Raw genomic sequence first — 22566 nt, 5'->3', positions numbered from 1 at the left:
GTGTGTCTGATCATGTCAATACAGACATCACATCACCGATAAGCTCACATGAATGAGCAAGTGGGGGTGGGGGGGGGCATGTCAGAGGAAGCACTGTGGTCCCCTCCCATTTCTGTCTTTGTTTATTTTACTTTATGTTATTTGTACTTTATTTACAACCCTAATTCCAATGAAGTTGGGATGTTGTGTAAAATCAATCAATCAATCAATCAATTTTATTTATATAGCGCCAAATCACAACAAACAGTTGCCCCAAGGCGCTTTATATTGTAAGGCAAGGCCATACAATAATTACGTAAAAACCCCAATGGTCAAAACGACCCCCTGTGAGCAAGCACTTGGCGACAGTGGGAAGGAAAAACTCCCTTTTAACAGGAAGAAACCTCCAGCAGAACCAGGCTCAGGGAGGGGCAGTCTTCTGCTGGGACTGGTTGGAGCTGAGGGAGAGAACCAGGAAAAAGACATGCTGTGGAGGGGAGCAGAGATCAATCACTAATGATTAAATGCAGAGTGGTGCATACAGAGCAAAAAGAGAAAGAAACACTCAGTGCATCATGGGAATCCCCCAGCAGTCTAAGTCTATAGCAGCATAACTAAGGGATGGTTCAGGGTCACCTGATCCAGCCCTAACTATAAGCTTTAGCAAAAGGAAAGTTTTAAGCCTAATCTTAAAAGTAGAGAGGGTGTCTGTCTCCCTGATCTGAATTGGGAGCTGGTTCCAGAGGAGAGGAGCCTGAAAGCTGAAGGCTCTGCCTCCCATTCTACTCTTACAAACCCTAGGAACTACAAGTAAGCCTGCAGTCTGAGAGCGAAGCGCTCTATTGGGGTGATATGGTACTATGAGGTCCCTAAGATAAGATGGGACCTGATTATTCAAACCTTATAAGTAAGAAGAAGAATTTTAAATTCTATGTAGAATTAACAGGAAGCCAATGAAGAGAGGCCAATATGGGTGAGATATGCTCTCTCCTTCTAGTCCCCGTCAGTACTCTAGCTGCAGCATTTGAATTAACTGAAGGCTTTTCAGGGAACTTTTAGGACAACCTGATAATAATGAATTACAATAGTCCAGCCTAGAGGAAATAAATGCATGAATTAGTTTTTCAGCATCACTCTGAGACAAGACCTTTCTAATTTTAGAGATACTGCGTAAATGTAAAAAGCAGTCCTACATATTTGTTTAATATGCGCTTTGATGACATATCCTGATCAAAAATGACGCCAAGATTTCTCACAGTATTACTAGAGGTCAGGGTAATGCCATCCAGAGTAAGGATCTGGTTAGACACCATGTTTCTAAGATTGTGGGGCAAGTACAATAACTTCAGTTTTATCTGAGTTTAAAGCAGGAAATTAGAGGTCATCCATGTCTTTATGTCTGTAAGACAATCCTGCAGTTAGCTAATTGGTGTGTGTCCTCTGGCTTCATGGATAGATAAAGCTGGGTATCATCTGTGTAACAATGAAAATTTAAGCAATGCCGTCTAATAATACTGCCTAAGGGAAGCATGTATAAAGTGAATAAAATTGGTCCTAGCACAGAACCTTGTGGAACTCCATAATTAACCTTAGTCTGTGAAGAAGATTCCCCATTTACATGAACAAATTGTAATCTATTAGATAAATATGATTCAAACCACCGCAGCGCAGTGCCTTTAATACCTATGGCATGCTCTAATCTCTGTAATAAAATTTTATGGTCAACAGTATCAAAAGCAGCACTGAGGTCTAACAGAACAAGCACAGAGATGAGTCCACTGTCTGAGGCCATAAGAAGATCATTTGTAACCTTCCCTAATGCTGTTTCTGTACTATGATGAATTCTAAAACCTGACTGAAACTCTTCAAATAGACCATTCCTCTGCAGATGATCAGTAAGCTGTTTTACAACTACCCTTTCAAGAATTTTTGAGAGAAAGGAAGGTTAGAGATTGGCCTATAATTAGCTAAGATAGCTGGGTCAAGTGATGGCTTTTTAAGTAATGGTTTAATTACTGCCACCTTAAAAGCCTGTGGTACATAGCCAACTAATAAAGATAGATTGATCATATTTAAGATCGAAGCATTAAATAATGGTAGGGCTTCCTTGAGCTTACCACGGAGTCAGTCACTTCTGATTTAAAGCTCTCTTTTTCAGAGGAGCTACAGCATCCAAAGTTGTCTTCAATGAGGATGTAAAACTATTGACGAGATACTCTATCTCACTTACAGAGTTTAGGTAGCTACTCTGCACTGTGTTGGTATATGGCATTAGAGAACATAAAGAAGGAATCATATCCTTAAACCTAGTTACAGCGCTTTCTGAAAGACTTCTAGTGTAATGAAACTTATTCCCCACTGCTGAGTAGTCCATCAGAGTAAATGTAAATGTTATTAAAAAATGATCAGACAGAAGGGAGTTTTCAGGGAATACTGTTAAGTCTTCAATTTCCATACCATAAGTCAGAACAAGATCTAAGATATGATTAAGTGGTGGGCGGACTCATTTACATTTTGAGCAAAGCCAATTGAGTCTAATAATAGATTAAATGCAGTGTTGAGGCTGTCATTCTCAGCATCTGTGTGGATGTTAAAATCGCCCACTATAATTATCTTATCTGAGCTAAGCACTAAGTCAGACAAAAGGTCTGAAAATTCACAGAGAAACTCACAGTAACGACCAGGTGGACGATAGACAATAACAAATAAAACTGGTTTTTGGGACTTCCAATTTGGATGGACAAGACTAAGAGTCAAACTTTCAAATGAATTAAGGTTTTGATTAATTAATAAGCTGGAATGGAAGATTGCTGCTAATCCTCCACCTCGGCCTGTGCTACGAGCATTCTGGCAGTTAGTGTGACTCGGGGGTGTTGACTCATTTAAACTAACATATTCATCCTGCTGTAACCAGGTTTCTGTAAGGCAGAATAAATCAATATGTGATCAATTATTATATCATTTACTAACAGGGACTTAGAAGAGAGAGACCTAATGTTTAATAGACCACATTTAACTGTTTTAGTCTGTGGTGCAGTTGAAGGTGCTATATATTTTTTCTTTTTGAATTTTTATGCTTAATAGATTTTTGCTGGTTATTGGTGGTCTGGGAGCAGGCACCGTCTCTACAGGGATGGGGTAATGAGGGGTTGGCAGGGGGAGAGAAGCTGCAGAGAGGTGTGTAAGACTACAACTCTGCTTCCTGGTCCCAACCCTGGATAGTCACGGTTTGGAGGATTTAAGAAAATTGGCCAGATTTCTAGAAATGAGAGCTGCTCCATCCAAAGTGGGATGGATGCCGTCTCTCCTAACAGACCAGGTTTTCCCCAGAAGCTTTGCCAATTATCTATGAAGCCCACCTCATTTTTTGGACACCACTTAGACAGCCAGCAATTCAAGGAGAACATGCGGCTAAACATGTCACTCCCGGTCCGATTGGGGAGGGGCCCAGAGAAAACTACAGAGTCCGACATTGTTTTTGCAAAGTTACACACGATTCAATGTTAATTTTAGTGGACCTCCGATTGGCGTAACCGGGTGTCATTACTGCCGACGTGAATTACAGTCTTACCAATTTACGCTTAGCCTTAGCCAGCAGTTTCAAATTTCCTTCAATGTCGCCTGCTCTGGCCCCGGAAGACAATTGACTATGGTTGCTGGTGTCGCTAACTTCACATTTCTCAAAACAGAGTCACCAATAACCAGAGTTTGATCCTCGGGGGTGTGTCGTCGCGTGGGGAAAAACGGTTAGAATGTGAACGGTGTTGGCGGTGTACACGGGGCTTCTGTTTAGAACTACGCTTCCTCCTCACAGTCACCCAGTCGGCCTGCTTTCCCGGCTGCTCGGGATCTACCAGAGGGAACTAAAGGCAGCTAAGCTACCTTGGTCCGCACCGACTACAGGGGCCTGGCTAGCTGTAGAATTTTCCACTGTGCGGAGCCGAGTCTCCAATTCGCCCAGCCTGGCCTCCAAAGCTACGAATAAGCTACACTTATTACCAGTACCATTACTGCTAAAGGAGGCCGAGGAATAACTAAACATTTCACACCCAGAGCAGAAAAGTGCAGGAGAGACAGGAGAAGCCGCCATGCTAAACCGGCTAAGAGCTAGTAGCTGCGCTAAGCTAGCGGATTCCTAAAAACACACAAAGTGAATAATGTGTAAATAATTTAGAGGTGATTCAGCAGAGGGAGTGCTTTAGTTAAGGCACGTGAAGATTACATTGTGAAACAAATCGTTATCTAGGTAACTAGATCAATCTAACTGCACAGATTAACAGCTAACAGATACAGCAAAACACCGCTGTGCTCCGGAACAGGAAGTGATACAATACCGCAGTGAGAGCCAACCACCAGTAGAGTAAAATGTAGACAAAAACAGAATACCATGATTTGCAAATCCTCTTCAACCTATATTCAATTGAATACACCACAAAGAGAGATATTTAATGTTCGAACTGATAAACTTTCTTGTTTTTTGTGCAAATATTTGCTCATGTTGAATGGATGCCTACAACACATTTCAAAAAAGCTGGGCTAGTGGTATGGGCTAGTGGGTTGTATGTCTGTTGCCAGCTGTCAGTCATATTGATAATGTATGACGTAGTACCAAAAGCATCATCTTGTTTGACTATATGGACCAATCTTAGATCCCCATCACACATAGCACAAATGATGCTGAATGGCATCCAGAATGACAAAAGGGCCCACATCCGAAGTGTCGAGGTGCGGTCTGAAAATGTCAGACAGCAGTCTCAGAGCAGTCGACACGGGCGGACCCATTCGCATGGCTGCCTCGAATGTTTTGCACATGTGTTTTGCACATCCATCCAATGGCAGTCAATGTGCAGTGTGGGCACAATCCCACTGCAATCCTACATATTTGCACGCCGTCATAACAGCATTCAGAACAATCTGATCATGGTCGGGGGAACCCTGAAATGGACAGGACACGACAAATCCTCCCAGCATATCATGCTTGTGCCAAGTACATGCACCTCCACTGGATCCTGTTCAGGGAGTGCAAAGAAAAGGTCAGTATGCAACATGTATGTGGCACGTATCCATCATATGAAGTTGACATGAACATTGTGCAATCAACTGAAAGCCCATCTGCCAATGCATCATGTGCGCGTTAGAGGCTCTGTGCAGTTGCCTGCAAAGCAGCCTGAACGGATGTCACCCCCTGTAATATATATATTATGACATGTTTATCATTGAATGACGAATGACTGTCAGGGAGTGACGGTGGAACTGTTTTGCCAGCCCATAACACCATAAAATGTGAACTCACCTCCAGTACAGCCCCAGGTATGTACATGTTGCAGCGCAGGGCGGACACCGGCCAGGCGCTGCAACCTGTGGTGAAGTTACTCTCACCCCAGCTGTGCCATGTGCTGACAACATCCGTTCACAAATGCCTTGTCCACCACAGCATAAATATATCCCATGACAGGCGCCATCCCGCGGCGTGGTGCACAGCTTCTCCATGTACTCCGTGTGCTCATCACATCACCACTGCTGTGCTGTGTCCATGAGCACAGTGCTGACAGTCTGTCATGTGTGGGACATGCATGTCCATCTTGCCAGCGGAATGTCCTGCTCAGAGGACAGTGTGCGCGAGGGAGCAAGTGGACGAGGGAATCAGGTGGGTGAGTGAGTGAGTGACAGCACTCGGTGCATCCGTCTGGCAGTCTTTATTTATGATTCTGGTGCTGTCTGACAGCAGTCTGTGTCTCTGTACTGTTGTCCGCAACGTTTGGGCTCGGTCGTGCGGGTGTGCACGTCTCAGTCTGCCACATTCCACGTGGTTGTCTGGAAGTCATACGCAGCTGTCCAACTGTCTCTCCCTCCTGACTGCTCTTCGAGATTCGGGTATTTTTCTCATTCCAGCTGATTCTGCTGGATTCCTGCTCATTTTTTGCTATGTGTGATGGGGGTCTTAGCCTCTTTCACACTGGGCCTGCTTTGAGTTGCATATGCTGTGTATCTAATACGCAGGAATGTCTGCTTCAGTTGTATGCAGCAGGGGGAGAGCAGGACTGGAGAGCAGACTGCCTGGACACACAGATGGAGTTGATTCATTGGAAAAGTCAGAATATGTTATTTTCAGGAGTTAGTGGACTTTATTACTGATTTCTCTGATCTGATTTCCCTTCTGGTTCATCGTTTTTCCTGTGCGCTCAGATTTGTCTTCTAGTTTATATTTCTTCTTCCACAGAGCTGCAGGTGTGCACTCTGATTTCTGTTAGTTTATCATTCTTCATGTGACTGCGGAGCTGCAGCGCGTGATCTCGAACACATGCGCGCGAAACGTCTATGATTGTCAGACTACCAGAGCAAGAAATTTAGCTGAGGAACCTTCTGTGATTAGAAGCAAAATGTCCTTGCGTCAAGCAACCCAGTCCAGTAGAAGATTCAAGCTTCTCTACTTGGAAACCACCGGGACAACTGAGAGCCTTCATAGAAACATGAGTGGATGTGGAGATGTCCTCCTTGATGAGTTATACTGGATGTGGACATGCTGACGATCGGTCTGTGAGCAGGAGTTAATGGACATTATTTAACACCATCGTGAGGAAAACTTGAAGAGGTGAGCGCTGAGGAGCTGCAGCCAGGCTGTAATGAGCATTTTTTTCTTTTAATTGCTCACATGTGCTCTTTGAGTGGTGTAATTACTGCATTGTGTTATGGTATAAAAAGTTTGACAACAATCCTATAGATTTATAGGTTGGTAACAATGGAGCACAGCAAGAATCATAAATTGGCATCGGGTGTGGCATACAGTCATCTTAAATACTGTAACTGTTGTGAAAGTGTAGTGACACGGACCCACAACAGGGGGCGCAAATGAACGGACAATAGAAGGAGTCAAATTTGAACACTTTACTGTTGTGAATGCCACAACCATACACAGCAGATTATAGAATGATACAAAGTCAATGGATAAAGGTGTCGTGTGGGCAGGCTCGACGATAGGAGACGTCCGTCTAAAGAAGAACCGGAACCCACACGATTTCCTCCGCCACCAAACCCGAAGGATACTGGAGCCGCCAGGTCCCGAGTCCCCAGGTGGCCACCGTCTCCGCGTGTCGGATCTGGTACTGCTGGCGAAGAGCAAAGACAGTCAAGTGTGGGTGTGTATACACCCAGTAACAACAACGGTGGAATTCCACCTCCACCTCAAATCACACACTCGTGCAGCTCCTGTTTCAGCACTTATCTGGAAAGAGTGAGAGGCGAAGACGTCGGCACTCTCACAAACCACCAATCAGCGGACAAGGCTCCACAGGAAAGCGGCTGCAAAAGGTTCAGACTAAGATACAGTTTAGTTTATGGCTGAGAATATTACCTCCTTAGAAGAACGATATCTCGCGACTGTGGTGGAGGTGTCATCCTGCTTTTATCTGGGGTGAAGTGCAGATAATCGGTGACAGCTGTCATAGTTGATGAGTGACAGCTGTCACCTCGGCTGTTCCTGTGAGGCGGCAGTGCCCTCTCATGCCTGAAGCTCGCACTTCAGGCAGGGCACCCTGGTGGTGGGCCAGCAGTACCTCCTCTTCTGGCGGCCCACACAACAGTAACGTTGCCTCAACTTGCGGGAAACTACTTCCTTTTATGCATCCAGTGCTCTACGCCGAAAATCCGTGAAAAAATTAAACGTTTAAAAATGTTGGAAAAATTAAACGTTTAATTTTTTGCGTCCATTTCATGTCACCCTTCCCGTCCCTTGAAATGGGTGTTTCAACAAGACAATGACCCCAAGCATACTAGTAACCAAGCAAAATCATGGTTCCAAACCAACAAAATTAATGCCTCACAGGTGTGAAGAAATCCTGAAAAACTGTGGTTATACAACTAAATACTAGTTTAGTGATTCACAGGATTGCTAAAAAAGCAGTTTGAACATAATAGTTTTGAGTTTGTAGTGTCAACAGCAGATGCTACTATTATTGTGAACACCACCTTTTCTACTTTTTTTTTTTACTAATAGCCCAATTTCATAGCCTTAAGAGTGTGCATATCATGAATGCTTGGTCTTGTTGGATTTGTGAGAATCTACTGAATCAACTGGTACCTTGTTTCAATTCACTTCAATTCAATTTCAATTTATTTCCTTTATATAGCACCAAATCACAACAGAGTTGCCTCAAGGCACTTCACACAGGTAAGGTCTAACCTTACCAACCCCCACAGCAACAGTGGTAAGGAAAAACTCCCTCTGAGGAAGAAACCTCAAGCAGACCAGACTCAAAGGGGTGACCCTCTGCTTGGGCCATGCTACAGACATAAATTACAGAAATAATTCACAGAACAATTCACGGACGAATATACAAGAATTGCTGTTGGTGCACAGGACAGGACATGTTTCCCATGTAACAATAAGAAATATACTCAAAACCTGGATTAATCTTTTTAGTCACATAGCACTACTATTATTCTGAACACTACCGTATGTTGTAATTTGTTAAAGTGTACACTGCATCACATGCAGGCACACAAACAAATAGGTCACATTCCAGTCACTTCAGCTAGTAATGTGAACGCAGCTCAAGATTTAAACCCTCCTTACAAATAGGCAGGCTGTCCTTTCTGCAAGCTTTTTTCCACGAGTGGGCAGATTGTCCTCTCCGATGAGATACAAACCTGTTCTTACACCCTGTCTGTCCACTTTCAAACGCCTTTTATTTCATAAACTGCCTCCCTGCCTCATTCTTCTTGCCATTTTGGTGCTGGATGACCCGCAGAAAAATGTGGTGCAGAGTTTTGGTTCTGTGCTGTGTCCTAAGTGGGCACTGCCCTGCCAGAAGAGATGCTGTGGAACCAGACAGCAGGATCTCGCTGAGCGGAGCAGCGGGGAAATGGGAGCAGAATGCTCCATCCGGAGCCAAAGGAGAGTAGGACGCACAGGGAGGAGAGCACCTGTCTCTGGTGACAACGCAGGAGACAACCAACAAACCTCTCACACTGCTTCTGTTCTGTGCACCTCAGTAAGTAGGGGCACCTGCAGCTGCAGGGAGTGCCAATTTGCCAGTTTTTTTTAAGTGCTCATGCCAACCCCCCACCCCCATGTGTCATGAAAAAATGCCACCCAGGCACCTGTGCCAAAAACCGCTACTGCACACTGTTAAAAACTCCTCAGTAACTTCTTTCACACCAGAATCAGCACAGATAAAGCCAACATGGCATTAAAAAACATATAAAACTCTTAACGTGGTCTGAAGGACTGTTACTATCCAGCGCCCAGTGGGCCGTATAAGGCCCAGTCTCCTTTGTGTGGACATGTTTTACCAGGGTGTCTGGACTTAAACTTTGAAGAAAAAGTGGGAGCACAGGCACCCTGAGATCTGTCCATCATGAGTGGTGGGATTCTGACAAATATGCACACTAAAGTTTGCTTATATCCAAGTATATTTACACCCATGCAGTAATAGGTAGGGCTAGTGAAGCTGCGTCATCCTCATCTTTTGGTATTCTGTAATGTGAAAAATATATGTGTAGTGTTCCTTGAAAACTTGAAGTATTCCTTGTAAAGTCTTGAAGGTCTCATTACCTTCAAAGGTAACTACTGACTGTGTAAGAGGTGAGTCAAGAGTTAAGTCACCTACCAAAAGAAAACAAACAAACAAACAAACAAACAAAAAAAACTCTGGGTGTTTATTTTGTTACTTGTGGATAACATTATATTGCTTCCTCATGGCTCGCAGAGATTTTATCGATATCGATGCCATTACCGATTCCGCATATCGACCGGATTCCTTATCAATTCCCTTATCAGTACTTGTTGTGAATTTTCTGCGTACTAAAAGTAGGCTTTACAGGTTTTCTATATCAACAATATTTTATGAATCTTAAAGTAAATAATAAATATAAGATTGGTCACTGGATCCTTGATCTCTGGACATAAATAGAAATAAACAAAATCTGTAAGTTTTGTCAAAGGTATTTCCTTTCAGACATTAAAGGCATAAATGTAAATCCATAGCCTCTGAGCTGAACTCAGCCGGCTGCAATGCATGTCAGGATGTAATTCAAAAAGAATGCAGGATGTCTCATTTTGAGAGGAAAAGACATTTTAGTTGATTGTAGTTCATTGTTTGTATTACAACGTTTGGAAAGAGGTGTCATTTGATTTAAAACAGCGATTCGCTTTGAAGTTATTAATTCCAGCTGGACTCTAATTTTACTCGACAGAGACCAGCGCAGCATTTGGAGAGGTGCGAACGGAACAGAGGACGATTCTCGTTTCTTGCCTGCAAGAAGACAAGAGTCCCAATTAGTGATTTTAATCAGCACAAAAGTGACTCATGATTGACATCTTTAAATGGCTTTGAGAGGGTTTAAGAAGTGGACTTTCTGCTTCTGAAAGCAATGAAGCAGACAACCAACGAAGCAGCGGGTTGGAGCACTGCTTCGCTGGTTCAAGCTTCAAAGTAGAGCTGTTAAAGAAGCTGTTGATTACAGACCTGCTGCATAGAGAAATGATCATTTTCCCAACAAACACCCTCAAAAACAACGGCCGCTCTGAAGGACCGATAAGGGAATCTTTGAGCAAAAAGGCTTTTGATATCGGTGAATTGAACCATTTCTTAACGAATCTCGAAAAGAACTGGTTCTCAATACCCATCCCTAGTGATGAAGACAGTTGAGAATTCTCTGGACAGGTAAAAAGGTCTGCATTTAAGCATTAGGAACTCCAGATCCAGGCAAGGATGTCTCTTAATAACAGTTGTGTCTGTGCACAAACTGTGAATATCAACACACACACACACACACACACACACACACACCACACACACACACACCACACACACACACACACACACCACACACCCACACACACACACACACACACACACACACACACACACACACACACACACACACATCCTCTTCTTGTTTTGCACGTACGGTTCATCTGTAGCACAATCGGACATGCTGTCAAGATCTCATGTACCCGACCATGGCGAATGTCTCTTTGGCACAATCAGACTGTCCGAATGCTGTTTTGATGCCGTGAGAATATTAGAATGCAGTCAGACTGTGGTCAGACTGTACATCGACTGCTATTCCATTATTTTTCCACTTTGACTGCACCACAATTGTTTTGAACATGAGCAAAACATGTCGCACGAGTGTGCCCGACTCTGTGCTCAGAATGCTGTCCGACGTTGGCGACTGCACTTTGACACTTCCCGAATGTGGGCAGAATTTTCATTCGGATGGGATACAGGTTCATTCCGCCTCCAATGTAACGGGGGAATAACAAGACAAATGGTAGTTGCCGAAATGCAGTAGTAGCACTCCGTCGCCATAACCACGTTTCTCCTTCTTCTCGGTGCTGTTGTGGCTGTTGGTAAATTGTGAGTGTGTGTTGCGCAAGGTGTGTGTTGCGCAAGGTGCCTCACCGCCACCTTCGTCATTGTAGTGAACAACATTATCTTGGATATCCTCCTTTGATGATATCAGAATCTCCTTGCCTTTTTGGCATTTGTGGCCCATGTAGAACACAGCTCCAGCTGGCAGACACAAAGAATAGAGAAAAGTACACCACATTATTAGTCTGATTCCGTAAAAATATAGCTAGTATTAATTATGGTTGAATGCTGTGGTTTAAAGACAGCAAAAATGACAAAGGTAAATTACAGTTTGTACAGGGGTCAAAAGTTAAAGGTATAGCACCACTGGGTTTTTTAAGATTTAAGTCACAAAAACAGATTTTTTTTTTTTTTTTTTTTTGCTAGTACTGTAATTTTACTCCTTAGCATTTAAATAAGGGATTCATAATATGTATATGTCGTGGACATGAACGAGCGAAGCACTTCAGCGTCTCACCATGTCATTTAGGTCCTTCAAAGTTTTTTTGAGTAAATGCTTCAAGGGAGCATGAGCATGGCTAATTTTTTCTTTTTTTTTCCCTTTCAGTTTCTGTGCCCCCCCCCCCCCGCCTTTTTAAGCATTTTTGTTTTTTTGCCCCTCATTACAGCCCACCACTTTAAGCATTTTTTTAAATGTAGATGTAAATTAATATTCAAAGTTTTCAGCTAGTTGACAGTAGGGCTGTACAATATGGCCAAATTATCATATGTCAATATTGTAATATCAATATGACATACAATATGACTATGATTTTCCACAAAGTGCAGAAACAGTGAAACTTAAACATTCTTAAACAAAATATTAATAATACCACATACATTTTATTTTGTTTATGCCATTTTAAAAACAAGAAATACAAAAAAAAAAAAATAGAATAAAAAATTCTAAAATTATCTTCCTCAAACTCAAACTGAAAGCAAATCTCTAAACCTGTAAATAATAATCAGTTTTATTTCCAGTTTTCTTTAGACAAGTCAGGGGATGGAAACATGAACATTTCCAAGTTATTGAATATGTCTTGGACTTTATTTACTTCAGTTATGAAGAAATACAAAAGTTTCTTTCACCAAACATCAAATCTAGGCTTTCATCTCAAATGTACTTTCTGTCAAATTGTAGCTGAACTTTCAGGTCTTCTTAAGAAAATCCTCCTCTACACCACTTCATCAGGAAGCTGGATTTTATATTTTTAATTAATTTATATCAAGTTGTAGACATTTGCTTTCAGTTTGACTTTAAGGAAGATAACTTTAGATGTATTTTTATTTATTTGTATTTGAAATGACATAAACAAAATAAAATGTGTGAAATACAAAGTCTTCCAAAACTTTTGAGTACAGTTGAGAAACACTCCGTGGCATGTGAGTATCTGCTTGAGGTTTCTGTCTGGTCTGCTTGAGGTTTCTTCCTCAGAGGAAGCTTGCTCATCACCCCCTGTCAAACTGTATAGAACACTGCCATCTAATGGTGCAAGGTTGACTGGCCCACTCCTGACTGATCTGCCAGCTCCTGCTGGAATGCCCTTGTTACCAGGAAGCCCAGCGTGGTCAGTACCTGCGTGGGTACAGACAACCCCTAGCTTCTCACCATATTGTGCACTGAGCTGGTTACAGTTCTGAACACAATTCCAGTAACACTGGCCTTGGTAATTGAAATTGGCTTATAGGCCAATTCACTATGTAACAAATTTTTATTTTGTTTTGTTCCTGGGTACACAGTGTGTTTTCCTAACCTGCTATGCTTTAAATAAATAAAATAGCTGTTATTCCACAGAAACTTTGCTTCTGTGATCAGGACAATGATATTTTGAAATTTGTCTGTTTTTAAGAATATTCTCGATTTGCCTTCACTACTACTGAGTAGTCTTCTAGAATATTCTTTAACTGCTAGAACTGACCAGAATTTTCTAGAAGTTTCCAGAATTATCTAGAAATTTCTAAACTTTCTAGAACGTAAAAAAAAAAAATAAATAAAATCAAAGTTTGTGCTGAATGTAGTCATTTTTCCATAGACGTTAGACATAAGCAGTTGAAATATAACACCTAGAAGCCAGGAACAAAAATTGTGTTACATAGTCATTTGCAAGCAAATCCTCACATTTGAATACATGCTCATGTCAGATTGCACCATTTGCAAGGTCTTCTAACTACGCTAATGCAGCCATTTTTGTGCAGTTTTCCTCATGCTTTTATAAGGAAAATGCATCCTTGTATGCATGCTTTTATATCTATCCATATAATTGCAAACACGTGGGTGTCTTAATTGTTCATAAGTGTGTCTCTCGTGTGCACATCACTCTGATGACGTCTTGTTTTCACACTATTGATGGTTCCCAGCATCACCTCTGTGTGTCGGCAGAGGAACAATAGCTGTAGAAATGTACGTACGCCAGTCAGGGTTTTTGCACGACACACTGCACGTTTTTGCTGTCATTTCACTTTTCATACATCAGAATATTAAAGTACGCCACGTTTTTGTGTGTACGCACGCTTTGCACATGAGGCCCCTGGAGAGGATCCACATGGAGCAGCCAGACGGCTATATGGAACCTGGGAAGGAGCGCATTACTGTAAAATTCTGCAAAATTACCCCATATGGCTCCAGAAATATAAAAAAAGTGATGCGGATGCACAAGTGAGTTCAAGGACCCCTGAGGATTAAATCAGTCTCCACATTGGTGAAATCAAGGCTTCGGTGAAATCACTGAGCATCAAGTAGATTTGAGCAGACCGATGCATATTCATGAAACGATCTCCTGATGCAAGTCAATGTAACAGTCTACTGCCATCATGATCATCATCAATCATCACCACCACTATGACTCCAGAGGAGAAGGACCAGATCAAGGGTTAATCTCAGCAAGAATCTCAAGGTGAAGGATATGGGCAGCCATAGATATGGAAGCCATAGATATGAGCCATTTGAAGTCAATGTTGAGCAGTGAAGGTAACCTGAAGCCACACATCTGGAATCATACCATCATCTGTGTACTGGTAGTGCAATTCCTACCTAACAGACACCTGTTCTAGTGTGCAAAGCTGCCAAGGAATAATCAGTGCAGCCAATTAGTAATTCCAGTTAAAAAACAAAAAACAAATCTTACCCATTGAAATACCAACACACAGCAGAATACCCATCAAGTTCTGCTGCTGAGACCTAATGGAGAAGGAAGCCTTCAGTGGAGCACGTGAGCAGTGAGCTTCTGCTTTCACAGGAACACACTCGAATTGTGAGAGTCGCTGTGCTACTTTGGGCCGGATAACCGCTGTCTTCAACCACAACAGGAAGAATGAACGCATCCTGCAGCTGCCGCTGGAAGCTTGCGGTTCATGTCACGATGCCAGCTGTGTTGTCTGAAAACAACATTGGTACATAGAAAATAATCCCAGATAAACCTATGAAGTGCCTTGCTGGCAATATAATTAGACAAAGCACAAATACCATGTGAAGGACCATCAGCAACCCTACAGAGTGGTCACGGGTCTTCAGTGGTTGTAGCTGGTGTGAAGTTGTGAATGTGCAACCAACGACTTGTTCCTGTTACGTTTTCAGTCACAACCTCCTTCTTGGATCTAACTGGTACTAAAGCCAGCTGACTGTCAAAGTGAATGAGAATAAAGGGGTGAATTACTTAGTTTTTCATATTTTCATATGTTGTCGCTATTCATTCAAAAACATTATTTTAAAACATCTATATGTAAAATCAAGATCATTTTATATGGTTATTGAGGCAATTCATTCTAATTCTTTTTTTTCATTTGTGTTGGAAAAGTCCCAGTTCCAGTTTGCCCTGTTTATTCCTGTTTGGAATTAACACAACACAGTCTGTCTGTTGGAAATGTATTGGATTGGAACAGCCCTAGTTAGGCATTGAGGCCTGCTGGTACCAGTACCTACCAGCGGATATGGTTAGGTGAAGAGGATAAGAGTCTACAACTCCTCCTAGATGGGACGTCGGCCCATGGAGGTTACTTCCCCCAGGCATGGCCAGTACCAATTACAGCTGGGTGCACTTGGAATCAAACCCAGGCCATGTATTGGTAGTCAAACTCCTATACAACTGAAGTACCTTATGCATGCCATATAATGTAAAACAACAGCTTCTAATTATCATCAGTGTGCGCATGGGAAGAGCTGAGATGATTTCTCTAATGTTGTTGCTTGCAAAGTTTTATATGTAACACTTAGGAAATAAAACTGAGACAAATGGCCATGAGCAGAGAGTTCAAACAGGTGTATTTGAGGGATGGGGTGGTGGGGTGAGGGAGGGAATTGTTTCTAATTGGGGTAGAGGAAGTGATAAGGGATGGAGGACCTAGAGCTTTTCAGATACTTTCCAAAATAACATATTCAGGGAATTTAAGCATGTTATCGTAATGTAGCCAAATTTTCAGATACAAAAATCACACAGTACAGTAACTACACAAGTGCAAGCATTGAAAATAAGTTTGACAAAGCATTTCTGAGCTTTTGCATGAATATTAGTGAGTGCACTTGTTTTCAGAGCAGATGTTTCATGCTTGAAGACCACCCTGCTCATTTTTTCCATATAATGTGGAGCTGTGTCAGGACGGGCATCTGGCGTAAAACCTGAGCCAAATCAAGATGCAGATCTGCTGTGGTGACCCCAAGTGAAAAAGGGAAATGCAGAACAAACTCAATAAATTGACCTAGCAGCCACACAGCCTGTATTATCACAGGGTTACACTTATAAATCACACTTACAAATGGTTAGCATATGTAAACATTTTAAACATGTTTTTAAAAAACTTTCTATTCTTTTATTTTTATATTTTGTCATATTTTAAACATCATTTTTTTAAAAACATTTAACCATCTCTCTGTTTTTAGACATCTTTGGCAGAACTAACACTTTTTAACATAAGTAATAAGGGATGGGTATTGATAAGATTTATTGATATCGATGCCATTATTGATGCCGCTTATCGATCCGATTCCTTATCAATACCTCCTGTGAATTTTCTGTGAACTAAAAGTAGGCTTTACAGGTTTTCTATGTCAACAACATTTTATTGAGTCTTAAAGTAAATGAATATGAAACTGGTCACTGGATCCTTGATCTCTGGACATAAATAAAAATAAATAAAATCTGTAGTTTTTCTCAAAAGCATTTCCTCTCAAATATTAATGGCACAAATCTAACACTGAGCTGAGCTCTTGCAGCCCACTGTGCTGCACGTCAGCATCAATGTAATTCATAAAGAATGCAGGGCGTCTCATTTTGGGAGGAAAAAAAAACATTTTAGTCTGTTTTCTGTGTTATGACGTTTGGAAAGAGGTGGCATTTTATTTAAACAGTGATTCGCTTTGAAGTTATTGATTCCGACCAGACTCTGTCTCAGCAGAGAGCGGCGCAGTGTTTGGGCTGTGCCAATGGAATGGAGGAAGATTCTAGTGTCTTACCTGTAACAAGACAAGAGTCCCACTTAGTAACAGTAATCCACACAAAAGTGACTCATGATGGACATTTTTAAATGGCTTTGAGATGGGTTAAGAAGCAGAACTTTCCACTTCTGAAAAGCAGCGAAGCAAGAACCAATGAAGCAGCGGTCAGAGCACTGCTTCATTGTTTCAAGGTTCAAAGCGGAGCCGTTGCAGAAGCGGTTGATTACAGAACCACTGCAGGGTCTGTAATTAGTGGTTAGCACTGTTGCCTCACAGCAAGAAGGCCATAGGATCGATTCCCACCTGTGGCCCTTCTGTGTGGGGTTTGCATGAGTTTCCTCCTGGTGCTCCGGTTTCCTCACACATTTAAGACAAGCACGTTAGGTGAATTGGAAACTTTACAATTGTCCAGGTCTCCCTTGCAAAAGAGATCTCTATCTCAATGGGACTAACCTGGTTATATTAAGTTTCTTTTTTAAGTTGTTGGTGAGGTCAAGTCAGGCAGCATGTCCTAGCACCGCATCTTGCCACATCCACCCCACAACTAAACCACTACGGGTTCTGGATGACATTCCTACATCTCAAAAGCACAAATCTGTCTGCTGAAGCCAGCTTGTTATGATGTGTACATTTAGTCTTTATAAATTGGAGTTCTCAACATCGATGCCAAGTTCATATGCTGAGGTTTTGGTGTCAGGAAGAACACTAATTTGTACAGCAGCAATCATGTTACTGCCCTGAAAATACAGTAAAAGTCAAAAAATTACATTTTACTCTCTCAATCATGCTCACATCCCCTTTCTTACTTACAAAATCTCGAATGGTGAAATTTCTGTTCCGAAGCTCTTTTGGAAAGTTGAAGAATATCCTTTGACCGAGAGGAGGCAGGTCCTTGTCCACAGCACTGACTGTCTGGATCACCTGATCTCGACAAGAAACAAAAGACACACAGATGTAAACAAAAAGCAAATGGCAAAACAAACAAACAAACAAACAAACAAACAAAAAAAACAGGAGGCACCAACACGTTATCTGGAATCGTTAATACTGACATTTTCAAAAGCTGTTTCAGATCCCCTGAAGTGCTGCAATGAAAAAGTATTGAAAACATTCTCCCGTTGTCAACACTAATGGCATCATGAGAGTTGCTGTAAGACGTTGGGCCGAATAACCACTATTTGTACTTTTTCATATTCATTTATTATTATTGTTATTATTATTTTTTGCCTATTTTATTTTTGAGTGCATGCATGTACACAGTACATGTACAAATTAAAATAAAAAAAATGTTTAGTATTGAGTAGTACGGTGGTTGGCAGATCACCCACTGAAGGTTGTTGTCCACCAGGTGGAAGTATTGCTCCATTTCAAGAACCTTGAGTATGGGCTGCTGTGGGACATGAGAACCAACCTGTTGCCTATAATCTTAGAGGTCTTGTATTCTGAGTCTGTAACTTACTGCACGTCTGATACGAAATAAAATGAGATTCAGAATTGTCTGTGTGTGTGTGTATGTGTGTGTGAACCACAGCTCTGCGTATATACTGTATATAATGTCTTTTCAGATCATAAGTGTTGAGGCTATATGTTGATGTTATTGCAGCAAAAACACATGTTGCATCTTCTCCATTATTGCAGGACACACACACACACACACACACACACACACACACACACACACACACACACACACACACACACACACACACACACACACCATCTTCACAGAGTACCCCTGTGGTAGCTTGTGGTTTCTACGTCTGTCAAGTGCTGTTGATTTTCATTTTACATCATATCTTTGAGTCAATTTCAGTCACAGTTGTAGGTCTCCTGTGTTTCTATGACTTTTTAAGCAAACAAAAAAGCAATATAGAGAGTGAACACAGCACAAAAAGATCATTGGCTGCTCTCTTCCCTCTCTAGAGGAAATTGCCAACTTTAGATTGCTCTCTAAAGCCATAAAAATCACACAGGACTGTTCACACCCTGGTCACTCACTGTTTGACCTTTTGCTCTCAGGGAAATGTTGCAGGTGTCTGAAGACAAGGACCAAAGGATTCAGGAACAGCTTCTTTCCAAAAGCCATTACAGTATTAAATGAAGCTAAACTTTCTGATTAAGTAGATTATCTTGATGCACATCATTTTATCTGTGTTATTTCACACTATTTATTGACTTACTACAGTGAATTTGTGTGTGTGTGTGTGTGTTGTGTTTTTATGTTTTATGGTACGCATGTGTTTGCAGGAGTGATGTGCAAATGGGTGCAATGAATCAAGTATTAGATGTATTTATTATGGTTTGTGTGTTTGCAATGAAATGGTGTGTGAGATGGATTTTTATGGAACGGATGTGTTTCTGGAGCACCTCTCCAGTGTTGTATTTTATTGCAGTGACAACCAAAGCATTTTATTCTGTTCTAATACACTAGTTTATGTACTGTAGCAGTGTTGTTGCTCCGAAACTGAGCTTCCCAATGTGTCATGGTGTCTTGGTTTTATATTATGGGGTCTGTAATTTCAACTGTGTCAGATAAAATCCTAAATTGTCTCCAGCAAAAAGGAGAATTTGGATTTTACTGGTGACAGTAAAAGCCCCAATGCAAGGCTCTTCCTGTGGAGGATGCTGCAGTCTACAAATTAGCTCCAGGTGGGCATTAGCTGCAATCCCCACAACCCTCGTCAGGGATGGCACCATCTTCACTGTCCTCTCCAGGGGCGCCCAATCCTGCACCCATGGCACGTGTTTAGTCAGAGGCTGTAGCAGTGATATCTGAGTTCCCAAAGGTGATATGAGTTGTGCCTGAACCATCTGAGTCCACTCCTGTAGTGCCTGAAGTCCCTCAGTCTGCTCTAGCAGCACCAGAAGCCACATAGTCATCTCCAGTGGTGCCAGAGCCACCACATTCCTCTCTGCTGGTGCCAGAACAGGCACAGTCTATGAGAGAACTGCCACAGTCAATTCCTGTGGCAGCAGAGCCCCCAAAGTCAGTTCCTGTGGCACCTGAGCTCCCAAAGTCGGTTCCTGTGGCACTTGAGCCTCAGACATGGTTTCTGTGGTACCTGAGCTCACAAAGGCCGTTCCAGAGGTGCTAAACTCCCAGAGGTTGTTACAGAGGTGCGAAATGCCCCAGAGGCTGTTAGAGAGGTGCTAAACTCCCCAGAGGTTGTTGCACAGGTACAAACTTCCCAGAGGTTGTTACAGAGGTGCCAAACTCCTTAGAAGCTGTTACAGAGTTGCTAAACTCTCCAGAGGCTGTTAGAGAGGTGCTAAACTCCCCAGAGGTTGTTGCACAGGTACAAACGTCCCAGAAGTTGTTACAGAGGTGCCAAACTCCTCAGAAGCTGTTACAGAGTTGCTAAACTCTCCAGAGGCTGTTAGAGAGCTGCCAAACTCCCCAGAGGCTGTTAGAGAGGTGCTAAACTCCCCAGAGGTTGTTACAGAGGTGCCAAATTCCCCAGAGGCTGTTACAGAGTTGCTAAACTCCCCAGAAGCTGTTAGAGAGGTGCCGAAAGCCCCCAGAGTCTGTTCCAGTGGTACCAAAAGCCCCAGAGTCCATTCCTGTGGTGTCAAAAGCCTTAGAATCCATTCCTGTAGTGCCAAAAGCCCCAGAGTCCATTCCTACAGATGTGGAAACAGAATCCCCAGAGTCCATTAATGCACCTGGTGTTGTGTGTTGGGGTGTGTGGACATTTTGGTGTTCTTTTCTTTTCTTTGCTCTCCAGGTGGCATGAAAACTGATTTGTCTGTGGAGAAGGTGCTGGCTGAAGAGTTCTTCACCCTCATCAACATCATGTGCAGCACCTGTGAATGGTGCTCACGTGCAGCCTTAAAGACTTTCAGCTGAAGCAGATAATTGGATGGCGTTCTGCATTTAAGACATGTGTGATTCAAGCAGAATTGCCGGGAACTCGACCTTGTGATGTTCGTTTGTGAGACGCTGAGGACCGCGCCTGGGTTTGACACATCGAGCCCGTGAAGCAGGAACGGTGAGGGACACATGCTGTCAGCACACATCAGAGGTGATTAAGTGTTTGACTAATTGTTGATAGTAACTTGGTATTTTGTTACGCAGTATACTTGAATTGTGATGAGAATTGTGCAGCTTGCTTCTCACTGCTGTGGCGTGCGGACAAGTGATCCTCCACCTGTTGTGAGAAGCTGCTCATTTGCATAAAGCTTAAAATACAGACCTGAATGTGTTGCTGATAGTGTGTGTCTTTTGAAGGATATTAGTTGTAACTGCTGACTTACCTCACCTCTTCTATGCTTCGCAGAGAGTCGGTTTGTCGTGTCCACCTGGGGGGTATTTGGCGGTGGTAGTGGGTCCAGGAGTGCCGGGCTTCGATCCTTTTGGGCGCTGGAGAGCGTGCCAGCCTTCACTCCACCAGAAGGACGCTATTTTGGTTTTTACACTTTGTTGTGCACCAGCGGGTGAAATAAATAAATTGTTTTTGTTATTGGAACCGCTTTCTGGTTATTTTTAGCGCTGGGTTCCGTCTGACGCAGGTCCGCTCCTCAACCCGCGTCGACACATAACACCTGGTGCAGCAGAATCCCCAGAGTCCATTCCTGTGGTGTCAAAGGCTGTAGAATCCATTCCTGTAGTGCCAAAAGCCCCAGATTCCATTCATGCAGCTGTGGCAACAGAAGCCCCAGAGTCCATTCATGTGGTGACAAAATACCCAAAGTCTATTCCAGTGGCACAAGAATGCTTACAGACTGTTTCAGTGGTACTGGAATCCTCAGAGTTTGTACCTGCAGTCCAAGAGCCCCCCCCCCCCCCCCGAGACTGCTCCTGCATTCCTGGAGCCCCCAAAGCACAAAGGTGACCAAGAATTGACAGGTCAATCACGGGTTGTTCCAGCGTCTATGTCAACAGAACTACTCATGGTATGTATGTCACTTTTGCTTCTGTTTGTTATGCTTTGATTGGTCACAAAATAACTCATCAGCTCTTTTCTTGTCAAGTTAATTTTGTCCCCAGTTTAGCAGTCATTCCTGTTCCCTTGGTTCTTGCTGTGATTCTTTCACTTTTTTTCTCTGTCACCTGCTTCTTGAGTACTTGTTTATTTGTGTGGTTTTCTTTATTTTGTTTGTCATCTTTCCTTTCTTTAGTCCGTGGTCATCCGAGTTCCCCTTGCCCCCCCCAAAGTTCAGGTATGCCATTGACCCCTGTATAGGGTCTCTTCAATGGCTTCCGGTCCTGTCCACTGTTTGTTTACCTGGTGTTTCCCTTGACTTTTCCTGCCCATCTCACTGGTATTCGCTTTACTTATGTCAGGTCTCTGTTGACCATATGCCACCCCCCATGTTCACCCTGTATTTCATTGTCTCCAGTGCCATTTCTTTTTTTGTCAGCTGATTGTCATCCCTATAGCTGCCCACCTGACGGTCTTGTAGTCCACTGTTGGCTACACAGATATGCCCCTGATCTTTTGTTTTCTGCATTCTCTTTACCTGGTCCGTTTGTGTGTTTTGGCAAGCTTTGTGTTGCCGTCTTCTGGTCTTTTGGTTACCTTTGTGTTTTCTCAACCGTCTGGCCCCCTCTGTCCTCCTTGTCTGTGGTCTGATGTTTCTGCCCGCGTTATGGCCCCCTTCTGCCTTACTTCTTCTGTTTCTCATTTTGTTCTCCCTCGGGGTCTCTGGTTCTTGTATTGGGCATCAGGCACTGTTCTTGGGTGGGGTGTACTTTCATGGATTCTGTCTCCCTCTAATGTTTTATTTTGATAGTGTGTTTCCTGTCCTTTTGCCCCCCATTGGGACAACGTCACTAATATCGGACTGATCACCTGTGTCTCA

General features: G+C 42.7%; 1 protein-coding gene across 1 annotated transcript in view; it reads right to left on the bottom strand.

Annotated features, from left to right (window-relative positions):
• LOC117522403 (cadherin-12-like) overlaps positions 1-22566 on the bottom strand; it is a 137533-nt gene that overhangs the window by 12655 nt on the left and 102312 nt on the right. Inside the window, 1 exon segment of the mRNA XM_034183796.1 lies at positions 17571-17685. Within this exon segment, the coding sequence (XP_034039687.1) occupies positions 17571-17685 (115 nt within the window).

Source organism: Thalassophryne amazonica, chromosome 12 (genome assembly GCF_902500255.1).
Source record: "Thalassophryne amazonica chromosome 12, fThaAma1.1, whole genome shotgun sequence".
NCBI classification, from domain to species: domain Eukaryota; kingdom Metazoa; phylum Chordata; class Actinopteri; order Batrachoidiformes; family Batrachoididae; genus Thalassophryne; species Thalassophryne amazonica.
The sequence above is the reverse complement of the archived record's forward strand: the minus strand, read 5'-3'. Positions and strand labels throughout refer to the sequence as shown.